At 43.5% G+C, this 18,915-nt stretch overlaps 1 protein-coding gene across 1 annotated transcript in view; it reads right to left on the reverse strand.

The window, feature by feature from the left end:
• The window catches only part of LOC142158033 (1-phosphatidylinositol 4,5-bisphosphate phosphodiesterase gamma-1-like), an 82,785-nt gene that overhangs the window by 38,305 nt on the left and 25,565 nt on the right, over positions 1–18,915 (reverse strand). Inside the window, exons 4-9 of the mRNA XM_075211611.1 lie at positions 16,637–16,730; positions 15,136–15,183; positions 12,014–12,098; positions 11,176–11,256; positions 2,928–2,962; positions 1,935–2,007 (exon numbers count right to left, since the gene is read on the reverse strand). Coding sequence (XP_075067712.1) covers positions 1,935–2,007; positions 2,928–2,962; positions 11,176–11,256; positions 12,014–12,098; positions 15,136–15,183; positions 16,637–16,730 — 416 coding nt within the window. The remainder of the gene's footprint in view (positions 1–1,934; positions 2,008–2,927; positions 2,963–11,175; positions 11,257–12,013; positions 12,099–15,135; positions 15,184–16,636; positions 16,731–18,915) is intronic.

Genomic DNA, 18,915 nt, shown 5'->3' on the forward strand with positions numbered 1-18,915 from the left:
GGAAGTCACAGACTGAGAGTTATATAGTGGAAGGAGCAGGGTCCCCAGCAGCACAGAGTATATCAGGAGATGAGTGATGTGTTAGTGAGGACAGGGCTGCATGTGACAGGGGCAGTGACATGATGTGAGGAGGGGAATGGAGGCAGCAGGAAGCCACAGACTGAGAGTTATATAGTGGAAGGAGCAGGGTCCCCAGCAGCACAGAGTATATCAGGAGATGAGTGATGTGTTAGTGAGGACAGGGCTGCATGTGACAGGGGCAGTGACATGATGTGAGGAGGGGAATGGAGGCAGCAGGAAGCCACAGACTGAGAGTTATATAGTGGAAGGAGCAGGGTCCCCAGCAGCACAGAGTATATCAGGAGATGAGTGATGTGTTAGTGAGGACAGGGCTGCATGTGACAGGGGCAGTGACATGATGTGAGGAGGGGAATGGAGGCAGCAGGAAGCCACAGACTGAGAGTAATATAGTGGAAGGAGCAGGGTCCCCAGCAGCACAGAGTATATCAGGAGATGAGTGATGTGTTAGTGAGGACAGGGCTGCATGTGACAGGGGCAGTGACATGATGTGAGGAGGGGAATGGAGGCAGCAGGAAGTCACAGACTGAGAGTTATATAGTGGAAGGAGCAGGGTCCCACAAAAGAACATATTACTGATGTGAGGCTTCTGTCTGGCTGATACTGGAAAATTGTTATGTCAAAGTCTCTCCGTCAGAGAGTAACTAAATTAAATATTAATTTAAATAATTAAAAAAAGTTTATAACTGTGTGAAAATATTCCACAGACCGTATCTGATTCATTTCAATTCAAAGGACTGAGTGCGTGGAGTACATATGTTGTACACATGTTACATGATAATTCCAGGGTGTTCATGCCAAGTTACCCGTCTGATCTGCAATGAGGAAGATCCATGAGATAATACACTGAGCTGTTTTAAATTTTAAGCATGTGTTGCTGCTTTTTTGACTAAGTTGATTTGATCAGTGACACGTGTGGAGACACATAAAAGACACTGATCAAATTAACTTTGTCAGAAAAAAACCCACATTATTAAAATTAAAAGCAGATCAGTGTAAATCTGATGGGACCGGTTGCTGGTGAATTATGAACTATAAGCATCATGGGTGATCATATAAGTTTAATCGCGTGACAACGGAGATTTATTTTGCTGGTAAAATCTGGCAGCCAGAAATAATGTGTTAATCAGTTGCAGAGGAAAATACAGATTCTGCAAAAAAAAGGTCTTTTGGAATATAAATCCTTATTTCTGCTGCTCAGACGCAATGTGTGTTTGTTTTAAAACGCACGTAAACCGGGTACATGTACGCCCGAATCCACCAAGGAGCGGAGGTGAAGATACGTCTGGTGATGAATACGGGTCTAGGTCCGCTCTGCTCTAACAGACAATACACTGCAGGATACGTATAACACATATGTGGAATATAAAGTCCGAAAAAGAACAAACAGAAAAAAAACACCTATTCAATTAATGTCACATGTTAGTAACATGGGGCCTGATTCATTAAGGATCTTAACTTAAGGAACTTCTTATTTCAGTCTCCTGGACAAAACCATGTTACAATGCAAGGGGTGCAAATTAGTATTCTGTTTTGCACATAAGTTAAATACATAAATTAAATACTGTTTTTTCATGTAGCACAATTACAATTAGTACACCTGTAGTGTACATTGACTTCGTGCATACGCCCCATCGTCGCCTGTAGTAAGTGTCCTTTGCGCTCGAAGGTGAACTGGACGCGGCTGCGTTCTGTGGCGTACTGCCCGGTTCTGGGCATACGCAGAGTTTTCGTGCGGATTATACGCACAGAATCGCTGTTTACGTCCCTTAATGAACCAGACTCATGTTCTCTGACAGTCAGTCTGTGTAGTGAGTGTCCCGTCCCATGCACACTCTCATTCACACGGTATCTACCTTCTGGTCAAACTGAAGGAACCGCTGAAAGTCGTAGAGTGAGATCTGACACAGCGACGGGCGGTCAACGTTTCTGGAGCAGAATACAAAGGGATGAGGTTTGTTTTGTACTTTTCTTACACGCATAAAACACAAAGGGCCATATTTAGAGTTAGGAACAGGATCCAGTGAATGCTGCAAATTTGAGATACAAGAAGCACAAATGCAAGTTCTTTTTTACAACGGCTGCGTTATGTAACCTACAAATACTGGGCAGCTTTATCTAAACGCTGTGACTTGGATTCGAGTTAGTACTCCCCCCCCCCCCCCCCCCCACACAACTTTACGATCTGTCTGCACATTTAAATCCCCCCCCCCCCCTCTATAGCACTACATAGTTTTGCTGCTAACTTTAAATGAGGCCCAAAGTGTAAAACAGTTGGGGGGGTGCAAGATACATTTTATGTCCATACTTTTCTATCCAGGGTACTTCTATAAGGGAGATACTATCTGAATACTTTCCTGACCATACCATGGTATAAGATATTAGAACATACATCATATATATAATATTTATAAATAAACTAAAGTTGACAGAAAGTCGGTAGAATGATTATAATAATAAAAGTAATATTGATAATTGATTAAGTCCAAATATGTCAATTACCCTAAAGCAACATTTTAACTTTTGTTTTCTCCAAAATGATCATTTCTGTCACCGATCAGAAGCCCACAACACCTCATGGACATAGTGTAGGCGAACAGAGGATTTGTGGGAGTGTCCCAGAGTGAGTGCTCAGCGGACTAATAGGCGAAGTTGCGCATTTTCTGGTTTGTAAATAACTCCTATGGAACACTGCCCCCAGTGGTCATATCTATTATTTCCTCTGTCTTCCTCAGGTGAGGACTGTTATACTGGAAGATCTGCGGAGACTATGACATATAGACACATACGTCACGTATGATACGTGTAGATAGCTGGAGATGTACAGATATATGGAGCCTGTGACTCACCGTAATGGGAAGGATAACTCCAGCTGCTCAATGATCTAGAATCAAAAGGAAAATAAACAGGAATTACATTCTCAAAAATACAACCCCCAGCACAGACACATTACCCAGCGGGGGCAGACATTTGTGGACTGAACCATTGGTCAGGAAAATGCAGCCTATTAACTAACAAGGAACGTGCGGCTCATGTCTGAGTGATGTCACTAGATCCTGATAACCTGATAGGCTCATCATATAGATCATTATATAAATGGCTGCCTCCAATGCACCTTAATTACAAAGCTCTCTCCGTGCCTTGCAGGCCCCCCTGCCACATTACAAAGTGACACCCCCACTTCACTCTCCAAATCCCCTCTGCAAACTAGAAGCACACCTAGGGCAGTGGAGAGAGGCAGAAAAAAAACAAAATATGGCACTGTGCAACAGTGTAAACGTGGCATCAATGTCTAATCTCTGACCACGTTAAAACACCCCCATTTATTACATAAAACTAATTTTGTATTTCTCCTAAAATACTGCTCAGTTTAACCTTATGTACGGCTTAAATTAATGATGAGAGTGAGGGGACATGAAGACTACCTGACATCTGGAACTCATACCTGTATCAATCTTTTTTTGCTAGATTAGGCGACGTACGCTTAGAAATCTGCCCCAATAAAAAAACAGTAGAGACCCAAACTTCACCATCGCAGAGCTGGTGCAACATTCGTGTCCTTTAGCAGAATGTAAAGGGATAAGAGCACTTCTGCAGACCACCACTAGGAGGCGCCTTCTCCAACGCTCTCACAATCTCACTCGGGAAAATAAAATCTCGTTTATCGCCGCTCTGCACAGTGCGGCGCTCTGCGCTTAACTAGGAACGCTCCAACACTCTTCCCAACTTCTCCAGCTCCGCTAACTCTGCCGCCGTGGTGGAAAACTAAGAACAATTTGAGGAGCAGAGAGCCACACGATCATTTTGCCGTACATGACTTCCTCTATGCTTGTAGGTGGTGGGAACAGGTTAAATCGTTTAAAATTTAATTTAAATGGCAAAGTAGGCAGGAAAAATGTATTAGGATTCATTAAGTTTAAGCAATATATAGATGTTTCCACTTGTAGTATTTGCTGTATTTAGTTTCACACGTTTCATTCTTATTCTTTGTCTCTGAAAAAATCTGCTTTATACAGACCTGGATATATTCATCTTTACTCAAACGACACTCTAAAAAAATTATAATCTGTTTTAAACAGGACGTTCTCTCGTTTCTGTTTATCGCTATTAATATGACGACAATGAATGTACGTTATAAACAGTTCTGTGTCACGTCCTTCTGCTTCCTCTCCTGTAATGTTATTGTGACGGTCTATAAATTCTTATTACATTAATGGTTTGTAAGCCGAGATGATTATTTTGACAGTTCTGGTCCATAATAAAATACATAGGAAGAGTTACACTGGTCAACCCTGGTGCTCAAAAAAGCATGATCTTGGCTACCTACAATTGTGGCCAATTTGGACATTGAACTTGCCATTTGGCTCTTGGGCCGAGGAGCTATATCTCCTCCAGCTTCAGTGTCCATCACACACAAACCCACATCGGTCATCTGTCCCAACACACCCGGAAAAATAATCGGTTAGACATTAAGTTCTAATATACGAGGCCGTCAACAAAACTGCACCAACATACATCTCCTCATTTGTCTCAAACTATCTCCCAACTCGACTTTTTTTCGGGCTGCACCCACTTTGTGGAATTCCCTCCCTCGCACAGTAAGACTTTCCTCTAGTCTTCAAACATTCAAGTGTTCTCTGAAATCCCACCTCTTCAGACAACTTATAATATTCCTCAACCACCATCTTAATCTCCCTAGGTTACCCTATTACCACCCTCTACACAGCTAGCACAAGACAACAACCCTCTGGCCAACACTGCTGTGTGACTGATCACACAGCCCACTCAATACTTTGTAACCTTTGTGTTCTAGCTGGTCCATTGTGCAATATGATGTAGCACATGCCCTTGTGTTTCAAACTCCCATTGTCCCATAGATTGTAAGCTTGTGAGCAGGGTTCTCTTACCTCTCTGTCTGTATGTATTACTCAGTATTGTTTTATTAATGTTTGTTCCCAATTGTAAAGCGCTACGGAGTCTGCTGGCGCTATATAAATAAATGTTGATGATGACGATGATGATAAGTTCATGTTTGTTTATTAGAGATATCAATAATATACAGTGCTCCCAAATCTTTTCTATACAGATCTTTAAACTGATAGACATAGAACCGTCCACATAATCATTTCTATTTGTTGAACGCACCAATTCTTATTCACTCTCCAAACAACTTTTTTCTTTATTAAAATAACTTCTCAAGGGCATCAGTAAACTTACAGTTATGACGAATGAAAACAGAGGGGTCAGTGAGAGGGTGAAACAAGTGGGTTTTGTGTACAGTCAAATAATTGACGTTACAAAGTACAAGGAACCAATAATTCACTTATGCAAGAAAAGAGTTGCGGTCAGACTAGAATAAGCAGTCAATGGCGGCATTTAGTTAAAGCGGAAGAAGGGCGGCTGAGGGGGAAGTGGGGGAGAATAAAACCACTCAGTTGAGGGCCATGAAAAGAGTCAAAACTTCTAGCTGTGCATAAATAAGGCATCCAAGGGAGCAGTTTAAACTTAAATATTAAGCAGAGGTTGGTTAGATAAGGAACCCCAAGAAGCCCGATCTTTGTGAACAGAGGCGCAGAGTCCCCCAGAATGCCGGCCATGTGTTTCATGTGATAAGTATTCCAAACTGATTCACACTCTTAGATATATTGGGGGTGCAGACTTTATTCAGTAAGACGGGTAGTTTCATTAGGAATATGCCTGACCCATATGTGAGAATGTGGAGGAACCTCCAGAGCCAGGAGAGACAACAAAATACATTTGGGGTCTTGCCGGACTACTGATGGAGGAGATGGAGGTCCAGGGAGCCCCACCAAGGATGTTCCTCCGCAGTTCCTCCAACAAGTGGTGGGAAATTTCATGGAGTTTAGTTGGGACAAGATGCCACCTAAAGAGTAGTCATGGTCCATATCCAGTAGGGAAATGGATAAATAGCTGCCACTAGGTAGGATCTTTAGTCTCTTTGAGGATAACGGTAACGTTGGCCCTAGTGATGTCCTTAAAGGAGATGCCCTCTAAGATGGCGTTAAACAATGAAGTGAGCTTATAATGCCTGGAAATTATTTATAATGTGGGGCTGAAAGGCCACCGGGACCAGGAGCAGAAGGTAATGTCATAGAGCTAAGGGATGCAATCAACCCTTTCTGGGTTATTTTGGCATTTAAAGAAGAGACAGGTTTGGGGGGTAAGCTGCGGACGGTTAGATGAATGCGGGTAGTCATCAACTGAATATTATAACCGATCGGTGATGATTGAGAAGACCTGCGGGAGAGATGGCATTTCGGTTTTGTGTTTGTGGAAACTTTCTTGACGATAGGGAATCAATCTTATCCCTTTTTCATAACAGCCACTTTAAGGTTGTGGACTTTTGTAAATTAAGACCAAACTGAGTTGCCCCTCAGGACATAAAGTTACTTTTGAGTTTTTGGACAGAGAGACGTTTAATGCTGAGCAAGAAGGGCTGAATGTTGCCCTCCAAACTCAAGTTCTGATTCTTCCTTTTTCCTAGTAGCAGAAAAAGATAATGAGTTTATTATTATTATTTTTTATTTATTTTTATTTATAAGGTGCCACAAAAGGTCTACAATGCCGTACATGAAATCTACAGTAGTTTACAATACACAGACAGCAATGGTCCATGATGCATTTGATAATACATTATTAAAATAAACATAATTATACAAAGACCAGACATCTACTAATTAACAAATTACACACAGATAAGTTGGTAATGCAGAGCAAGTAATTACAGGACAGTGAGTGTGGTGGTAATGTCCAACGTCAAGTAGGTCTGAGCTCAGGAAAACAGGGCTAGGGAAGAGCCTAGAGGTACAGAGGGTGATGGGATAGTAGAAGGAGAACACGAGGGCCAGAGAGCTTATATTCTAAAGGGACGGGGGAGACACAAATAGGGTGTTATAGAGCGGGGGAGTGAAGGTTGATAGCAAAGGCAAAAGAATTAGTAGGAGGCCGATGGGCTTGAATAAAGAAATTTGATTTAAGGGAATGCTTGAAGCCTTGGATAGAGAGTAGGATAACCTGTCGGTGTGTCGAGATGTAGGGAAGAAGAGTGATTGAGAGGTTTGTATGTAAAGAGTTTAAATGTAATTCCATATGCCACAGGGAGCCAGTATAACAACCATCAGAGGAGATAGAGTGGTGGGAGAGAGAAATAAAGCGGACATCGGTGATGAGGACAGACTGAAGAAGGATAAGGTGGTAGATGGGTAGCCAAAGAGCAGGCGGTTACAGTAATCCAGGCAACAGATTATAAGGGAGTGGATATCTTGGATATATTCTGGAGGTGGAGGAGGCAGGATTTGAAGAGGGACTAAATGTCAGGTTTGAGGGAGAGGGAGGAATTCAGATGACCCCTTTCCAGTGGATTTGAGGGACAGAGAAGAGGGTTGTGTTATCAACAGAAAGAGAGAGGGAAGAGGGTGAGAGATCCCTGAAGGGGGGAATACAATGATTTCAGTCTTAGAAATAATGAGTTTAGGAAAGAACTGGGACATCCGAGATGAGATGGCTCAGAGACAGCAGGAGACATGAGAGATAAGGGAAGGGGAGAGATCAGAGGATGAAACACAGCTTTGGGTGTCATCAGCAGAGGTATTACTGGAGGCCAAAGAATCTGATGAGATGAGCAAGGGAAAAGGTGTACAGGCAGAAGAGCGGGGGGCCAAGAATGGATATTTGGGGGAACAGGTAAGTGAAGATGGGAGGGGGGGGGGGGTGTTGAATGTTGACACTAAAATGAGCAATTAGGGAGGTAAGGGGAAAACCAGGAGAGGACAGTGTTCAGTGTTACAGAATCCTACAGATTGGAGGGAGTGGTCCATGGTTTTTAAGGGCAATGTGGGAGCAGGTCTCAGGAGAGAGGGAGAGGAGGAGGTCAGAGCTTTCCTCTTATTGTTGATTTGTAGTCTTTCCAGATGACAGAAGGAGCTAAATTATGGGATTTATTAAGAAAGAAAAACTCCTTAAGGGAGCCTGCTAGGCCTAAGCAAACAGACGGGTTAAGGAGATTGGTCTCAGCACCAGGATGTATACCCTGGGATGTATACCACCAGGGTAGACTGGCAAAGTCTAAATTAAGATAAATGCCAGAGTGGTGAATACCCTTCCATAGGCTACAGTACAATGTGTAACCCCTTTATCCCATTAACTACTCGCCAGGAGACAATCCAGGAAAATTCCGTCAGTGCTGCCCCTATTGGTTGTAGTGGTCAGGTGAGGGAGAGGAGGAAGTATGCAATACTGAGGACGCCGCAAGGATCGTTGACACTGAAGTAAGGAATTGCGCGTACACCAGGGTTAGGGGCAAATCAACAAACTAGAGTGAACAGCTCATGACAAGGTTACCAACCACCATATAAACCCCCCCCCCCACCAGGTCTGCAATTGTCTGTTGTGTACAAAACAAGAGACCATTGTGCATCAACGTGGTTACTCCATGATGTAGATTTAAAACAAGCATGGAAGGTTTCTTACAAGAGTCTCCTTGCAAGGAAGGATGGGGGGAAATTGGGACTCCTGTAAAAATATCAAGTATAATTTACCTGTCTTGAGAGCCGCAAGGATAAAGGAGTGATTCATATGTGAAGGCACTGAGCTTATTGTATGATAATAAACTGTATTTTTTAAAATTTCATGAGGGTCTGGAACTGAGGTAGATGGTTAGGAGAAAGGAACTATTACATCCTCTGCATGATAGTAAATTAAATAATCTGATCCACAGTTTGTCTTCTAGGGATAAATCCAGAATGGTTCAGATTCATAATTTTAGATAAAATGGTTTTTTGTTCCTCCGCACCTTCACCTGTGGCCCCCAGGTCCATGTGACCCCTGAAGAGTATCAGAGGTTGCCTATCACTGATCTAGATCCAGAAATGCTGTTGAATAGAGGACAACAGATGTTCTATCAATTCAGCTTTTACAGATTGATTAGAAAGCCCATCTGGTTCAGGAGTATTATATATTTTGAGCTTACTTATTACCAAGTTCATTTGTTGTTTAGTAAAAAGTGAGTCGAGAAACTCTGTTTTCTTGGTTGATGAATAAAATAATAAATAATAATGAACGGCCAATGTAGTTTTCTAAAACGTCTTCTGGAAAGATGCTGATGTCAGAGTCTCAGGAGCTTCGTTAATAATACATAGTGGGCGAACGATAGTCCGCAAAGGCATCTGCAATGTGTATTGGAATTTATATAGGAATGTTGTTGCTGTCTTGATTCCGTTGTATAATCTCTGCTGTAGTTTATTTACCATCAGCTTTATTATAGAACACGAAATGAAGTTCCATTTCAATATTTTTAATTGGAGAAACTTAATTTCTTCTCTAATACATTTAAAACTTTACCCCAAGTCTGTGTTGGTCTAGATAAGGTTTTCCAACCTCTGTGTATTGTTTTCTTCTCCTTCGGCCATTATCATAGTACATTAAAGGATATTTATCGTTGCGAAGGCTTGGTGGAAATTTGCATTGACAAACTGTGTCTTGAACACCTGCAATATCCGTTGGACGAGTGTAATGCTATGGAGCGTTTTGTTGGTATATTCAGTGACTTATTTATCACGGCGATAAAAAATCTCTTATAGTCGCAATTTACCAAAAGAACTATTGACGGAGCAGATGATTGATACTCATCCTCCCCGCCAATACTGTTCTGGAGCAGTAAGGGTTAAGTTAATGATTCGTTGGCCATTCCCAGCAGAAAGGAGCTAGCATGAGATGATTAGATTTGAGCTCCCAGTTTCACTAGTGAGGATGAAAATAGAAATCTAAGAGATACCTACAATTTATTAGAAAAAAAATAAAAAAATTTTTTTTTTTTAAATCTTACGTCACAAAAAAAAAACTGCTTTCATGACGGAGTAAATGATTATTTTTTTTTTCATTTGAATCTGTCATCGCCATCCTGAGATGACAGAAGCGGTACTGGCAGTGGTGCAAGTACTCACACAATACTTAATAAATCAGCTTCCACCTGCAGAGGCTCCATCACCGGAGACAACTGGCGAATCTTACCATGAACAGGGTAAAGTGGGCAGTCAAATTTAGGAAAGGTCTTTTCAATTATATTGCATCATTTAACATCTCCCATGTGCCTCATACATAAAGCTGGGTACACACTACCGAAAATTACTGCAGATTCCATTTCTGTAATGATTTCACCAATGACTGACAGTCCCGATCAGCATGTAGATCCATGTGTACACACCTACATGATTTACCTTCAGATCTGTGATCTTCATCCCTCATAACCATCTGCTGAAAAGTCCTCAGGGGATAAACTGATCAAGCTGAGGGTTTGAAAAAGTGGAGATATTGCCTATTGCAACCAATCAGATTCTAGTTATCATTTATTTAGTACATTCTACAAAATGACAGCTAGAATCTGATTGGTTGCTGTAGGGAACATCTCCAATTTTTCAAACCCGCAGCTTAGTAAATTTACCCCCTTGACTCTGTGCACACTACAGATATCTGCCTACGCTGCTGGACGTTAGTGCGTACACACTGCCACATTAGCCTGACATCGTTCCATAGTTGATCGTGATTTTTAGGAAGTTTATAAAAAAATATCAATAGACGCGATGTGTTTTGGTAAAATAAAACATGATCGTGGGAATCTGACCAAACAGTCGTCTATCACATGATCTGCGCTTTAATTGCATCAGTGTGTACCCAGCTTAATAATAATTGTAAGATATCATTGGATATGATTGTGAAACTAAACCATTGTGTGTCTGGGCACCTTTACCCTGGACAAGATCTAGATTACAATTATGCATTCAAATGAGAATTACAATCTATAAATAGTGTGATTATTAGGGATCACTGGCTGCATATAAATCCCTGGGACCTGTGAGGGGTTTTGGGAGAACATAGACCCCCGTTAGCTGCGTCCTGCCAGTTCTAGTGGCCCGAGTCCAATTCTCGCTCCCACACACCAATAAACAGCCCCACTGTCCCTGGCAGCCGCACAATAACGTATTGTCACTGAAAACAAATTAACATTTCAGTCTTGTTCCGGGGAAGGTGGACGAGGAGACCTCGCAGCATATTAATGGGGTCTGAAGAACAGACACTTACTGATTTCTGGGCGTCAAACATCAGGTTCTTGTAGAACAGGACAAAATGCAGAAAACTGAGCTCACTCCTGGCCTCGATCTCCTGGACGTGAGGAAGGAGACAAAGAGTTTAATGCAACCAGCTGTAATATTCCTTTATCCGCACGTCACACGGGGACATGATGAACGATCACAGGGCAGGAATCTATCACACGGATTGGGATTATTTTCCGAGGAATAAACAATATTTATATTGCAGACTGCTGACTAGTAGATCAGCATCTAATGGGGGAGGGGGGCTCTGTAATTATGATCGTGCATCAAACTCAAGATTTATAAATACAAATGTGCTACAACTTATAGCGACCAATCCGACGCCGGCTTTCATTTTCTAAACTGCATGAGAAAAGTGACAGCTATTATCTGATTGGTCGCTGCTGGTTACGGCACCTTTGTGCACTATCGTATAAAATAAATCTACTGAAAATGTGGGATGAAAGAGTATTGAGGGACATTTATACAAACTGGTGCTCGTGAAAAAAGTGATGTAATTAATAGCAACCAATCCGATCCTGTCATTTTTCTAATTCAGTTTATAAAATCGGTCATTGGTTACAGAACATTTTTCCCATGTGTCAGTTTTCACAAATCCCAGATTACGTTTGTCCTCCCTTGGACAAGCAGAAGAGTGAGACCCCCACTTTATTCCAGAGAAGGTCTCCAGGACTGTGTCATAGGATGCCTGGAGACGTCTGTCCTACGGGAAGTATTATTAGGTGCAGGGCTGATGTCTCCCAAGCTCCGAAGACTATGGATGAATCTATACAGACGGCTGTAGGGGACTGAGAGCTGTTACTCACCTGCAGTTTGTCACGTAGAAATCTCATGTTAGGCACCCGGTAATTAACGTGAGGGAGCAGAGCTTTCAGGTCCTTCAGTGAGATGCTACAATGCAAACACAGCCGGTTATCACACCCGTTTCTCTGTCATTATTCACTAACCAATCCCAACCAATCAAATATCCGCTTTAATAAGTATAACTTGCACAAGTGCCTGCGTCCACATTAAAGATAATCACCCACATGGCAACTCGCAGTGATCTCTACCTACTCCCCCCACAGATGTGACAGATAAGTTGGGCAGATCTGTGTGTTCCGTGGTCTAAATGAACGGATCTCGTTACTTGTCCTCATCACACCAATGTTGTCTCCACCAACCGGATTTTCTACTCTCACAGATCAATAACAATCCAATGGGAATTTTCATGTCTGCGGCGATCATTTCACTACCAGACACATTTAACGTTTAACCGACACACAAAATCTTCACACGCGGGTCACTTAACTCCTGGGGCTCAACGTCGATATCTGCGGCTCAGTTTTGGATGAATCATTTTACTTTTAATAGAATATTTTTATGAACAAGAGACTGTTGGCGGAATTATTTATTTGTATAAAATCTAAAAAATGATAGTTCTGCACATAGAATAACGTGAAAGATCCACGAATCTCTAATTTTCTACTCTCCCGGAATTCCCGGGAGACTCTTGAATTTCTAGGAAAGCAGTGCACTCTCCCGCATTCTCTGGAGATGGGCTTAATGACGCGATTCACAGTGAATCGCATCCTCCTGTACTAAGCAGAGAATCGCTGCATTTTGTGATGGGGCGGGGCTTAATGGCGCGATGGCGGGACTACGACCATTACAGGGGGCGCTGCGGCTATGTGACCCAGAGGTGAAGAGGACCCTGAGATGCTACATACCCTGCAACGGCTGTAGTTATTACTAGCGGGTGCTGCCCGTTACGCCATTGCCTGCACCCACTATTATGTCCGAGAGACAAGACTTCACCACGTATGCACAGGGCCCTCTAATGCTAAGAAGAGCGGGGCCACAGGAGGCTTACCATCAATTTTGTTATGGGGCCAGGGGACTTCTTGCCCTGCCCCTGCTCTTACATCCATCCATGTGATGCCCTCTCCCGCCAATTTGCACCGCTAGCAAATAATCAGATTCTGGCTATCATTTTTCTAGGATAATTTATAAAATGATAGGCATTGTCTGATTGGCTTTTTTTCATACCCCCAACAGTCCTCCACCTACTCTGGTGGGCTGCCCTGATTTGAAGACCCTGAAAGAGTTGTGGCTTTGGGTGGAGCAGGTTGCAGTTTGAGTGGTTCATGGGAGGGGCTCTATAAATGTTGGGGATATGTGGTTGGTAGAGGTCACAGCACAATGTCATTAAATAATCCCGCTAAGGTCCACAGTATGACCATGCAAAAGTGCAAACCTGCAGCTCAAATCCACCCTCTTTGACGTAAATACACCCAATATTACAGGAGGCGCGTAGATTTGGGAGCCAAAATGGTGCAGGCCGATGGAAGGAGTTGGGCGGATCAGGGGCGATTCTTCCTAAGTACGGAGAAGATGTCGGCGCTATTTGGCACAATGAAGTCAATCTGAGCAGTGTTTTAGGAGAGAAATAGAAAAATCTAATTTAATGAGGGGGACGGTTCTAAAGTGTAAGTAGGACGTTTGGATGATTTTATTGCTCCCGCCGTCGTACAAGTGTAGGGGCAGATTTATTTTACAAGGGCATTGCCAAAGGCCATGAAATAGGACTGTACTGTGAAGTACGCTTGGCAGAGCAGTAGGGGCATAAACAAAGACACAGATCTTGCAGCCTTAATGTTTTTTTCTATATTGTCACGTTTACATCTATTTTTTTAAACTACTACAAACGTGTCACTTAAGTTGATGTTACAGGCGGAATAACGTAACCGTGGTGTTTGTGTGAGCAGCACAACTAGGGCGCAGAATCTACGTTACGCCCCAATCTGAGCCACAGAGACTTGTTTATCCCAGATCACAATAGGACTCAGACGGGTCCACGCGGCTCAGCCATCGTTACACATGTACGGCTCTCTCACACCATTTCCTGAGCTGGATTTTTTTCCCTTCCTGTCCCAGACTCCTATCACTTCCTGTCAGACGTCCTGTTTATGTGGCCTGTGCCTCATTAGACCGGTCCTGTGCTCTGACTAGTCACATTACATGACACCGGGGTTAATAAGCACGCTCAGTTTCTGTCATTATACAGTAAAATATATGGATAGAAGTCATTCTGCAGAGAGATACATATTTATCTTCATATTTTACCATCAGTCATATTATCGATCAGCAAAGGTAATATTCAATATCTTCCATAGATTCCAACGGGACAGCGCCCCTAGTGGCAACATTGTTAGCATCATCGGTCTCAGTACAACTCTTTTATTAAGCAGGACGATTATTACACGATACTTATTGGGGGACAGACATAAAAACTATTCTGCGGGTGTGGGAAAAGGGGTGTTACAGATATTTGGTTTATTTTCTAGACTCTACTAGAAAAACGACTCCTACTTCTCCCACAGAGACCTGGAGAACGGTTTAGGGGACAGCAAGGGGTACCCCTGAACCGCGCCCTCCCACCACTTTATCTCGTTGTACTGTACAACGAAGGGTCTCACGCTGCCCAACATCTCCCATCAGCCACACGGACTTCTACTGCTCCACAAACCTAGGCGTGAATAAGGGTTTGTGCTACGTCTCCGTCATATCGCGCTTCCTAAATGGGGCCCCTGTATTCTGCTGCAGGTCCATTTATACAGAATAAGAACAGATACGGAGAATTACCTTCAACATACAATGATTTCAGTTCCACTAATAAGAAAAGAAAATTAATTGCTAAAAAACAGATAAAATATGAAAGAAAAATATATACTGTCCATTTAAACAAAATTGCTATATTCAAAGACTAAAACAGTTTTTCCTGGATTATCTTCTGTTATCGTCACAACACAGGACAAGTACTGCGGCGTTAGACCACCATGATGCCAGTGACATAGGCCATCCCCATCTCTAGCAAAACCCAGGCAATCCTAATTAAATACGAGATACAGGTTATTTTAACAGGTAAACTTAATTCATAACATATTACCTGCCATCCCGCGCCCGGTCCATGGCTTCAAATTGCCTCCGCAGCCACCTGTAGAGAGAGGACAAATATTAAACCAAAAGCAGCGATTTTATCATCATTTCTCAATAAAGAAAACATTATTCTATTAATAAATCTTTCCCAAATCTTTCTCCTCTACAAGTTTGTGTAAAACCTCTGCTCAGTGTCCAAGGCACCACCTACCGTAGCCAGAGATTCATCCAATAGGAAGAGTGCGCCCTCCTTCTACCATCAGACGGAGACACAAGATAAGAGTGGCATAAAGCCCCACACCGCCAACGCTGAGGGGGGCCGGGGGGGATGGTGAGCTGAGGGTCCCCCTGTCACAACATGAAACCAGCACCAATCTGGTCTACCCCGGGCCCACAAAAACAGATGAAATTGTGGAACTGCAAGTCCCAGTAAGGCCTGGCCCACACTTCCTGCGTGGGAATGTTGGCGCTTGTAGAACTACAAGTACCTAAAATTAATCAAAATCCTGAATGAGAGAGCACAATTTTGTGGCCGTATATTTAGGTTTACGTTTGGGGCATAAAACTAACGCCTACTCTTAAATGAGGCCCACAATGTGCAGATGACCCATGAACCCGAAGGGGGCATATAGTTGGTGTCACGCTGTATACCCTGCTTTAGTCACTGAAAGTCATTAATATATTTGTGTTCACGTTTGTTACAAGAATACTCCCGGTAGTAAGTCACGCTGCCAGCGCACAGGAGCGTTATGGCGGAGGGCGTTCCGCACGGTTTACATCACAACCACAAGACATTGTGAGATGACCTGAAACATTTCCTATAAATATGCATCTGTGGGGAGCGCTGTACAAGTTACTGAGTCCCTGCACACAGGTAACATAACATACATAGAACATGTCTGTTTGGTAGCAGTGATCACACATAGTGGAATTCCCGCACCTCCTCCGGGCTCAGGTTACACTCTTATCTCCCCCACCCTTCTCGATCAATATCTGTGCGTGACACGACTATCGGTCTCCTAAGTCACCAGTGTTTGTGGCAGAGCTGACGGTCACAAAACCACTGGTTAGTGCAGGTAAACATGAGTACGGACAGGTGACTGAACGTAGCAAGAGATTGAGAAGTGTCAGACAGTCCTGGTCGGGGGCTCCAAAGAGACCAACGGGACAACCGGACCTCAAACATTATCTCTGCTTAATTATTATAATTACTGTGACGAAGTTGGGGAAATTCTGTCCCTGTCCTACAAAGTCCAGTGTGAAAATCTTAAGACCTGGGGGTAAATGTATCAAGCTGAGAGTTAAAATGACAGCTAGAATCTGATTGGTTGCAATAGGCAACATCTCTACTTTTCAAACCCGTTGGAAAACTCTCAGCTTGATACATTTACCCCCTGGAGTAATAAGGGGAAATTGGAGTTTCACTAACCACATTATAAACACATGATATCAATGTATATATTACACATAGCAGCAGAAGGGAGAAGGTCCTGACGGTACCTAATTCTTACCTCTCAACCTGCAGAGGACCCGGCGACTTCAGCGTGTCGGAGACCACCCTGTTCAGGCTGCTGATCCATAGATTCACCTCCTCCTCGCTGAAGGCTGAGTGGGAAATACTGTATAAGTAAACGGGTAACGTGCAGAGTGTATGTATTGTGTTTATTATTGTTTACTTCTATAGCGCCACCGTATAACGCAGCGCTGTACGGAGAATATTTATCAGTTGCGTCCTGTTGGGGGTCACAGTTCAGGATCCCTATAACACGGACACACGAGAATGCTGCAAGTACTGGGGGCAGTTACATTGTGCAAATGGCGAGAAGTCCAGAGGAAAGACCACAACTCGTGTACTAATGATGGAGGTATGTTAGACGGTTTATAAGACTGTGTCTAGATAAAGTGCATGTGATCGCTGAAATAGATAGCGGCCTGAAGTGAGGCGCAGATTTCACTGCAGAGTGGGGGGGGGGCAGATTGAATTATAGGGACATGCTCTGGGGAGGGGCGTTTCGCTATTCCCACGAAAAGACTTTGGGCTAGATTTACTAAGCTGCGGGTTTGAAAAAGTGGGGATGTTGTCATTTTGTAGAAAGCACTAAATAAATGAAAGCTAGAATCTGATTGGTTGCTATAGGCAACATCCCCACTTTTTCAAACCAGCAGCTTAGTAAATCTAACCCTTAATCTTTGCACCAGCTGTAGGATTCTGGGTCTTGTCCTTTTAATTTGATGCATTTTGCACTTTTCAGTCATGATTTGGAGAAGAAGCTTTTTTCTAGGTGAACTTTATTCAATGTAAGACAAAGTTTCTCTATGTCCCCTCACTCTCAGGACACATGTAATACAGACAGTCCTGATGTCCCCTCACTCTCAGGACACATGTAATACAGACAGTCCTGGTGTCCCCTCACTCTCAGGACACATGTAATACAGACAGTCCTGGTGTCCGCTCACTCTCAGGACACATGTAATACAGACAGTCCTGGTGTCCCCTCACTCTCAGGACACATGTAATACAGACAGTCCTGGTGTCCCCTCACTCTCAGGACACATGTAATACAGACAGTCCCGGTGTCCCCTCACTCTCAGGACACATGTAATACAGACAGTCCCGATGTCCCCTCACTCTCAGGACACATGTAATACAGACAGTCCCGATGTCCCCTCACTCTCAGGACACATGTAATACAGACAGTCCTGGTGTCCCCTCACTCTCAGGACACATGTAATACAGACAGTCCCGATGTCCGCTCACTCTCAGGACACATGTAATACAGACAGTCCCGATGTCCCCTCACTCTCAGGACACATGTAATACAGACAGTACCAGTGTCCCCTCACTCTCAGGACACATGTAATACAGACAGTCCCGGTGTCCTCTCACTCTCAGGACACATGTAATACAGACAGTCCTGATGTCCCCTCACTCTCAGGACACATGTAATACAGACAGTCCTGGTGTCCCCTCACTCTCAGGACACATGTAATACAGACAGTCCTGGTGTCCGCTCACTCTCCGGACACATGTAATACAGACAGTCCTGATGTCCCCTCACTCTCAGGACACATGTAATACAGACATTCCTGGTGTCCCCTCACTCTCAGGACACATGTAATACAGACAGTCCTGGTGTCCCCTCACTCTCAGGACACATGTAATACAGACAGTCCTGATGTCCCCTCACTCTCAGGACACATGTAATACAGACAGTCCTGGTGTCCCCTCACTCTCAGGACACATGTAATACAGACAGTCCTGATGTCCCCTCACTCTCAGGACACATGTAATACAGACAGTCCCGGTGTCCCCTCACTCTCAGGACACATGTAATACAGACAGTCCTGGTGTCCCCTCACTCTCAGGACACATGTAATACAGACAGTCCTGATGTCCCCTCACTCTCAGGACACATGTAATACAGACAGTCCTGATGTCCCCTCACTCTCAGGACACATGTAATACAGACAGTCCTGATGTCCCCTCACTCTCAGGACACATGTAATACAGACAGTCCTGATGTCCCCTCACTCTCAGGACACATGTAATACAGACAGTCCTGATGTCCCCTCACTCTCAGGACACATGTAATACAGACAGTCCTGATGTCCCCTCACTCTCAGGACACATGTAATATAGACAGTCCTGATGTCCCCTCACTCTCAGGACACATGTAATACAGACAGTCCTGATGTCCCCTCACTCTCAGGACACATGTAATACAGACAGTCCCGATGTCCCCTCACTCTCAGGACACATGTAATACAGACAGTCCTGGTGTCCGCTCAC

The sequence above is a fragment of the Mixophyes fleayi genome, chromosome 5, assembly GCF_038048845.1.
Source record: "Mixophyes fleayi isolate aMixFle1 chromosome 5, aMixFle1.hap1, whole genome shotgun sequence".
Classification (NCBI taxonomy): Eukaryota; Metazoa; Chordata; class Amphibia; order Anura; family Limnodynastidae; genus Mixophyes; species Mixophyes fleayi.